Source organism: Rhinolophus ferrumequinum, chromosome X (assembly GCF_004115265.2).
Source record: "Rhinolophus ferrumequinum isolate MPI-CBG mRhiFer1 chromosome X, mRhiFer1_v1.p, whole genome shotgun sequence".
NCBI classification, from domain to species: domain Eukaryota; kingdom Metazoa; phylum Chordata; class Mammalia; order Chiroptera; family Rhinolophidae; genus Rhinolophus; species Rhinolophus ferrumequinum.
The window spans coordinates 5573309-5582435 of NC_046284.1; the positions used below are offsets into that span (position 1 = coordinate 5573309).

A 9127-nucleotide genomic window follows, 5' to 3' on the forward strand; every position below is an offset into this window, starting at 1 on the left:
CTCCTGGGTATATACCCAAAAAATCTGAAAAACATTTATCTATAAAGATACATGTGCTCCGATGTTCACTGCAGCTTTATTTACAGTGGCCAAGACATGGAAACCAAAATGTCCTTCAATAGATGACTGGATAAAGAAGATGTTGTACATATACAGTGGAATACTACTCAGCCATAAGAAAAGATGAAATATTACCATTTACAACAACATGGATGAATCTTGAGATTATTATGCTAAGTGAAACAAGTCAGACAGAAAAAGTTGAGAACTGTATGATTTCACTCATATGTGGGATATAAAACTGAAGGCAACAAAGGAACAAGACAAACAAATGAAGAAATAAAAACTCATAGACACAGACAACAGTATAGTGGTTACCAGAGGGAAAGGGAGGTAGGGGGTGGTAGAAGAGGGTAAAGGAGGTCAAATGTATGGTGATGGACAGAGAATGGACTCTGGATGGTGAACACATAATGCAATATATAGATGATGTATTATATAAGTGTACACTCAAAATCTATCTAGTTTTGTTGACCATTGTCACTGTAATAAATTTTAAGAATAAAAAAAGAATACAAGTCAGAGTGCTGACAATCCAAGGGTCCTAAATTCTAAGTTTGGTCGAGCACCAAGTATCACACATAAAACTACACTAAAATATTGTGTAAATTAATGCTACAGGAGCTCAGAGGAAAGGAGCCACTTAGATTAGGAAAAAATAGAAAAGGTAAATGAGATCGGACAATTAAGTTCACGAATTTGCCACCGTGCGCTTACATTGGCAGCACTGTACAAACAGCTCGGTAAGATTTCATAACATTGGTATATCAGTGTCTCACAGCTGTGTTCGGTTCGATGTGTGGTAGTGTCTTGCTTAGTGGTATTCATTATTGCTGTTGTGAGTTTTTGTGTGCCTTCGTGAAAATGTCTGAGCTTGAATTAGAGCAATCACTAAACATTAAATTTCTTGTTAAACTTGGCAAGAATGGAAGTGAAATCAGGGACATGTTAGTCCAACTTTATGAGGATAACGCCATGAAGAAAACAGCAGTGTACAAATAGATTAAACGTTTTTCTGAGGGGAAAGAACATGTCACTGATAAGAGGTCAGGGCACCCAGTAATGAGCAGAACTGATGAAAACATTGCAAAATTTCTCAAATTGTGGGTCAAAATCATCGGCTGACTGGAAAAAACACAGCAGACCAAGTAAACATCGATAGAGAAAGTTAGGAAAATCTTAACTGAAAATCTTGGCATGAGAAAGGTGTGTGCAAAAATGGTCCCAAAGGAGCTCTTGCATCACGACAATGCACCAGCTCACACGGCACTGTCTGTGAGACAGTTTTTAGCCAGTAAACAAATAACTGTATTGGAACACCCTCCCTACTCACCTGATCTGGCCCCCAATGACTTCTTTCTTTACCTGAACGAAGATAAAGGAAATATTGAAAGGAAGACATTTTGATGCCACTCAGGACATCACGGGTAATAAAACGATAGCTCTGATGGCCATTCCAGAAAAAGTTCCAAAATTGCTTTGAAGGGTGCTGGTGTTGGTGCATAGCTTCCCAAGGGGAGTACTTCGAAGGTGACCGTAGTGATATTCAGCAATGAGGTATGTAGCACTTTTTCCAGGGTGAGTTCGTGAACTTAATTGTCTGACCTTCATATGTATTTCCTGATTGTGTTCTCTCTCTCTCTCTCTCTCTCTCTCTCTCTCTCTCTCTCTCTCTCTCTCTCTCTCGGTGTGTGTGTGTGTGTGTAGACAGAATTTCTGTAGATGCCAAATGGATGTGAGTGACATGTTTGGGAGAAAATTTGGCCTAGTGATTTAAATACAGAACTTGAGGTGGAATGGCAGATAGCAAGGCTAAGAAAGATTAAAATAAAAATGTGCAGGCCCTCAAATGCCAAGCCATGATCTGCAGGGTGAACTGGATGGAAACTATTTCAGATAGCCTGGTCAGAAAATAATGATAAGGTACTGGACTAAGTGGATGGCAGAGACGTTAGAAACATATCTGAGATTCATTAAGAAGGAAGAATCCACAAGATTTGGTAGCTTATGGACCATGTGTGATAGAGGACAGGAAATTGTCAAGGAGGACTCTCAAGTTTCAAGGTTACAACGGTAAAACACAGGAGGCAGATCTAAGTTTAGAACGGATCAGAAAGGAAGGAAGATGAGCGTGTTTTCAGATGAACTGATCTGGGATGACAGGATGTAAATAAAGGCAAGGAATAGTGTGGGGAGAGGGAACAGAGGTCCAGGCCTCAATCAAAGGGGGTACCCACGTTAAGGAGGGGTTACAATAAGAGGAGCCAGGAAGGAAGACAGAGGAGTCCAAACCAGAACAATGAAATGGTTCCAAAGTTTCAGGGGAACCATGAAACTGTATGGCACTGCCACATGTTGCAGGGACACGGGTAAAATCTGAGACTTCTAGAGTAAGCTATAGACCTACACTTGCAGCCATTGTGCCCAGGTGGCTTTTCAGCTTTAAATGTGGTACCCTTTCACGCCTTTTTCTATCGGGTGAACTCTTTGATAGCCTTTAAATTCCCTATGATGAGCCTTTAAATGCTCATCCTATAAAGAATTAATCATTCTCCCCTCCCACACGACCTTTTAAAAATAATACACATATATATCTCTGCTAGAGCTTATGTCATGTTGTGTTCTATTTGTTGACACAATTTTCTCATCTACTAGAATGTGAGATCCTTAAGGGCAGGGAACATGTTTTAGTTGTGTTTTTATCCCCAGGGACCGTACAGTGTCTGGCAGGCATAGAGTATACAATATAGAAGATCAAAAGCAGAGATAGAAGGACACTTGATTTTCCAAGGAGCAACAAAACAAAGAGCTGACTTTACAACAGACACAATCAAAGCCTAAAGAGAATGGGGTAACGTGTTAGAGTGCAAAAAGAAAAGAGCTGCCAACTGAGAATTCTATATTCAAAGAATACATCCTTCAGAAATAAAGGCAAAATAAAGACATTTTCAGATGCAAAAAAAAATTGAGAGTATTCATTATCAGCACAGAAATACTAAAGAGAGTTCTTCAGGCAGAAGGAAAATCCCAGATATGAAGGAAGGAATGAAGAACACTGTAAAGAGTAAAGTATGTGATTAAATGCAAATGAATACTAATTGTACAAAACAGTAACAATAATGTCATGTGGGTTGTAAAATATCCATGGAACTAAAATGCATGAGAACAATAATGCAAAAGGTGGGAGCGTGTAAATGAACTTAAAGTGTTCTTAGGTCCTAGTATTATCAGGGAAATGGTAAAATAGTCATTTGTATTAGACTAACAAATCAAGCATGTATATTGTAGCATGTAGGATAAAAGGAAAGTAAAGGAATGTTATAGCTAATTAATGGAGGATCAAAGTGGAATAATAAAACATCCGATTAATCCAAAAGAAGGTAAGAAAGGAGAGGAAAACATAAAACAAAGAAATAGATCAAACAGAAAGCAAAACGATGGCAGCTATAACCCACAAGTATCAATAATTTCATTAATTGTAATTGGACTACATACACCAATTAAAAAGATTACCACACTGCCTTTTTAAAAAACTTTATGCCGCTAAAAGGAGACACACTTTAAATATCAGAACACAGAAAGGCTAAAAATAAAAAGAATGGGAAAAGATATGCCATGCCAACACCAACTAAAAAGATAAGGTCGCAGAAATCATGAAATTTAGTATCTCATTTGGATGGTACGAATTGATGTAGAATTCAAGATGGATAGACTCTTGAAAAATAAAATTATGCCATTAAGATTGGAAATGTATTTTAATAGGAGTTGATACAAGGGTGAATATTCCCTCTTTCTAGTCAGAGAATATGCCAGTGCCTAAGAGGAGCGGGCAGAAGTTCAGGACAGGATGGTGTGAGACCAGCCCAGAAATAGATGAAAAACAAGCATAAATCAAGTCCTCAGAGGACTGACAGATGTCCCTGAAAGCCACAGGAAGCTGAAGGGCCTGAGGAAGACTGCTATGATCATAATCACATAAGAAATAAGATATTCCCACTTAGGTAGATCGGCCCCTACACCTTTTCAGTCTTGGAATTTAAGTACTAAAACCTGGTTCCTTTCACTCCTGTGTCTTGGTATAGATCAAGGACTGGCCTGCCTGGCCTCCTTTGGGTCAAATCTGGCCATGTCCATTCGTTTATGTATTATCGCTGCTTTTGTGCTACAATGGCAGAGCTGACTAACCACAACAGAGACTGCATGGCCAACAAAGCTAAAACTATTTGCCATCTGGCCCTTTAAGGAAGTTTGCACCCCCTGGCATGGCTCTCCACGGGTAACAGGCAGGTAACACTAATTTCCTATTGTAGGGGATACATTCATTTATACAACATGTGTTTATTGAGTACATACTATATGGGAGGCAATATATGATGGCCTAAGTATACAGTGATAAACCAGATGCAGCAGTCAGGCCCAGGAAGAGACAGGTAAACAACTCCAAGACAACATACAAGCACTGTAATAGACATGCTCAAGGAGCTGGCGAGGCAGAGGTGGCTATGTAACCTAGCCTACCTGTCAGGGCAGGTTTCTTAAAGGAGGCAGGCAGCACCTGGGCTGAACTGCAAGGGATAAGGAGCTAGCCTAGCAGAGAAGAAACGGGAAGCAGTCCATGCATAACACCCAGCAGATACAAGGAGTGAAACAGCACAGCCTTATCTGGAAACTGACATAATTTACCATGGTTACAACTTGGATCCATGTAAAGCAATGTAAGGAGAGAAACAAATGAGATCATGATGGGCCCTGAAGTCTTCACTAAAAGTAATGGAAAGCCTACTGAATTTTAAGCGGAGGTGTACCAGACTTATGTTCTCAAAAGATCACATCCTAAGCTACCAGAAGAAAGGACTAGAGGTAATAGAGAGACTCGAGGCGAGGACATCAGTGCAGAGGCTAGCACAGCATTCGAAGAAGGAAATGACAAGGACCTCAAATAAGGTAGCAGGAGTTGGGATGAAGCACCGGGAACAAATACGAAAGCAATCTAGGTTAATGGTTCTAAATGGCAGGAGTGGTTCCCAAACTTGGGTGCACATTCCAATCACCCGTGGAGCTTTTCAAAATTCTACCACCCAAGTCTCACCCCAGACCAACTGAGTCAGCATCAGGACTTTGTAAAGATTACTGGGTGATTCCAAGGTGCAGCCAGGCTTGGGAACTACTGTGACAGGAGGAATGGTGGAGGAGTGGGTTTGAGGAAAAAGAAAGGTTTGGTTCTGAACATGTTAGTTTAAGATGTCTGTGTCTAGCTAAACTTGGATGTCCCGCAGGCAGTTGAGCATGAAATTCTAGAGCTTGGGATAATGTATACTAACTAGCATCTATTGAGTATTAACGAAGTATGACCAACAGGCAGAATGGCCAACATTTATTGGCTACCTGGCATGTGTCAGACACTTTTTTTAAATTTTTTTTTATTGGGGAATACTGGGGAACAGTGTGTTTCTAAAGGGCCCATTAGCTCCAAGTCATTGTCCTTCAATCTAGTTGTGGAGGGCGCAGCTCAGCTCCAAGTCCAGTCGCCAGGCATGTGTCAGACACTTTTTTTAAATTTTTTTTTTATTGGGGAATATTGGGGAACAGTGTGTTTCTCCAGGGCCCATTAGCTCCAAGTCATTGTCCTTTAATCTAGTTGTGGAGGGCGCAGCTCAGCTCCAAGTCCAGTCGCCATTTTCAAACTTAGTTGCAGGGGGTGCAGCCCACCATCTCATGTGGGAATTGAACCGGCAACCTTGTTGTTGAGAGCTCATGCTCTAACCAACTGAGCCATCCGGCCGCCCCACCGGCAGCTCGTTGTCTTCAATCTAGTTGTGGAGGGCTCAGCTCACTGGCCCATGTGGGAATCGAATTGGCAACTGTGTCATTCAGAGCTCCTGCTCTAACCAACTGAGCTATCTGGCCGCCCGTCAAGCACTTTTAAAAGTGCTTTTCACGTGTGTTAAATTAACTCTCCCAATGACCCAGTGGGGTTGGTACTATAGTTATTCCCATTTCACAGATGAGTGTTTTACATACATTACCCAACTCCAACTCTCCCAACAACTCTATGAGGTTGGTGGCTGTCTATCCCTGATAAAGAAAGTGAAGCTCGCAGATGTAAAGTAACACAAAGTATCAGAGAAAGGATTTGAAGGCAGATCTCTCTAACCTCAATGTCTGTTGCAGCTAAAGCCATAGGGGAGGTAATGTTGCCTAGGACGACATTCTGGGAAGACACAGCAAAAAAACAAAACAAAAAAACCCATGACTGTTCTGAGTTCCGAAGAGAAAGATTAACATCAGCACCCAGAAATAATCCACTGATGTAGCAATAAGGAGGCGGCTGGAGAGGTGGAACTGGAACCCAGACCTTGGTGGGTTTAAATGGAGAAGGTAAAGAAGTTATGGTTGTAGCCTATTCTTCGAAGAGGTCTGGCTATTAAAGGAAGGATATCATAGTGAGCGCAGGAAGATACAGGATTGATAAGTTATTTTTCTTTCCTTTCTGAAAATGAGAGTAATTTAAGTACATTTCTATCTGAAGGGAAAAAGAGCCAGATGGCAGGAAAAGGTTGAAGACTCAGAAGAGAGATAGGATATTCGATAAGCAAGGTCTGTGAAGAAGCTGCAGCTCTGGATAGGAAGTGGACTTCTTTCCTTGATATGGGAAGGAGGCAGTGGTGAACATGAAGAAGCTTGTATATAAGGTAATATGTACATGGAGTTGTTGCCCTATAGCTTTTATCACCTCAATCATCTGCTTGGCAGGAGAAGAGGACATAATTTATTTTTATTGTCTTTTACAAAAGCATTGGTCCATACCATATGGGGGGTATTAACTGTTCCTATACAACAATTAGGTTGAGAAGCATTATACCAGACCATAAAGGCTAGAGCATACCGGAACAGAGAAACTCGGGGTCGGCTAAAAACTATGAGCTATGGATAGTTTGCTTGCAAGAAGAGAGGGGTTACCCGAGTAGATATTGGGACTCGGGATAAAAAGATAACAATGACGTGAACCAGCCAGAAAACAGGCAGATGTCAGCAAGGAGGAGAGCTGACAGTTGATTCCTCATCTTGATCAAGGAGTAATAATTTGCTACAAAGAATAGAAACATAGGTCCCATTCCCAGTGAGTAGATTCTTCATCTGATTTTACTAGAGCGAACACCCCACCCAGCCATAAATGTGGCCCTACACAAACCAGATTAATCCCTCACTGAGTTCATCAAACAGAGCACAGAAATCCCTCCCCAACTGCAAGTTTCCATCATGCAAAATTCTAGCACTCATACCTTTTCAGCAACTGTGCGCATTTCAGTTCCCGTATATGTAAATTTGGAGTCACTCCTTTTGGAGATAAATTAGGAAAAAAAGGGAAGAAAATCTTAGAAGACACAAAGGAAAAGGAGGGAAAGTAAACTGAAGCTAGAGCTGTGCTTATAGATGTGTTAGAAGCAGTCGGGAAGACATGCACATGTGGCTGAGTGCGTAACATTTTCACGGGCAAAGCTAAACTCCTAGGATCCTGGGTATTAAGGAGGTGGGCCTGAGAAGTATACATCCTGCTATGTTTCGAAGTTAAAATAAAAATAACCCAGTTTTTCCCACCTCAAGCATTCCAGCTACTGGGGGTCCCTGAGATCATTGTAGGGCTCTCCGTGGAGAGGCAGAAAGCCATGGAGATGGAGGAGCAAATTTAGATGGCAGAATGAGTCAATAGGGGGAAAGGTCTCTTAACGTGCATATTATCTGCCACAAAGAAAATTACCAGTATCTCATTGTCAATTCAGGGGTGACAGAACAGAAAACACATCAAGCAAGAAAATGGAAAATAATAGCGCCATATCACTCAACAAACTTCTATCTGTAAGAGCTTTCACAGGTTCACTCACGATCTTGTTTCCCTCAACCACATTTTTCACATAAGGTCCTACTATCTCAGCTGAAAATCCTACTGGTAAGGAGGAAACCAACCTTCAGGGTTGGGATGGAGTTCAAAGTATATCATTGAAGGAGCTACAGACTGATGATGGTAACTTAAAAAACAACCGTACACAATAGTGCCAAACTTGTCATAATTCTGAGTTAATAATGACAGAGAGACCAAAAGATGAGTAAACAAATATAGTCTTACCTTGTGTCATCATTCAACTAGAGTGGGAAAAAGCAGAAAACATTATTGATCATATAACGCTTACTTGATGTACATGGATGCAGATTATACAAAAATTAGGTCATCTGTTCCTGTACACAGGCACGAAAAACTGGAGAATTGTTACTTTGGATTGTAAACGACTAAGCTCTCTTTCCTCATTCTCTTTCGCCCCTCTGCACCACTTGACGCAGCGGAAACTTGTGCGTCTTTGAAACCCTCTCCTCTCTTAGGTTCTTTCATACACTTAAAATGCATCCCACAGGGAAAACTGGAGGCGAGGCAAGGGGCCCTAACCGTGGTCAGTTGCTTCCTAATACAGTGATGTCCTATTATGTCATAATGTCTTTCTGGCCTGACTTGCGGTTTTGGTCTTGGGTGATAACTCCGGATCTAAAGAAAAGGCCAGAGCCTACAAGAGAAAAAGCAAGCTCTCCTCCGCTCCCAAGGTTATGCGGCACGCTGGGAAATTGCGGGAAGCTAAACAAGCGAGAAGCAACCAGAGGATACGGAACCCCCGCGACAGGACCATCCAAAGGATCTGTTCAAGGATCTAAGAGCCTGTGGCCTCCGTAGCCCTGGGCGCTGCTCGCACCCACCCCGAGGACACGATGGGACTGCTCAGCAGGGTTGCAGCCAAGCTAAAGTGACTGACCTACTCACCTCCCCTATACACAGCCCCATCACCTCCTCCTTTTCTGTGCTCAGAGCGTGGTTGAGACAAACCAGGAAAGCATCCGACTCCAGATGAACCGCCTGCACCGCCTGCACCACCTGCACCGCCATCTTGGTCCGATCCTGCTCTCGTCCGCCTCGGGCCCACTCAGGCCTGGCCAACCCGGAGCTCCAGCGGGCGGGTCCCGCGGGGGCGGGGCTTGGGGAGCGCGGGCGGGGCGGGAGCAGGGCGGGAGCCAGGCGGGGGCG

The 9127-nt window shown here is 42.4% G+C and overlaps 1 protein-coding gene across 4 annotated transcripts in view; it reads right to left on the minus strand.

Moving 5' to 3' along the window:
* BRCC3 (BRCA1/BRCA2-containing complex subunit 3) overlaps positions 1-9047 on the minus strand; it is a 51358-nt gene extending 42311 nt beyond the window's left edge. The window contains exons 1-3 of one of the 4 annotated variants that reach the window (XM_033114709.1): positions 8867-9047; positions 8186-8202; positions 7344-7398 (exon numbers count right to left, since the gene is read on the minus strand). In XM_033114709.1, the coding sequence (XP_032970600.1) occupies positions 7344-7398; positions 8186-8202; positions 8867-8989 (195 nt within the window). In that variant the 5' untranslated portion in view covers positions 8990-9047. The remainder of the gene's footprint in view (positions 1-7343; positions 7399-8185; positions 8203-8866) is intronic. The other 3 variants (XM_033114701.1, XM_033114729.1, XM_033114719.1) reach the window with 3 other exon arrangements.
* Between the last annotated feature and the right edge of the window lie 80 nt (positions 9048-9127).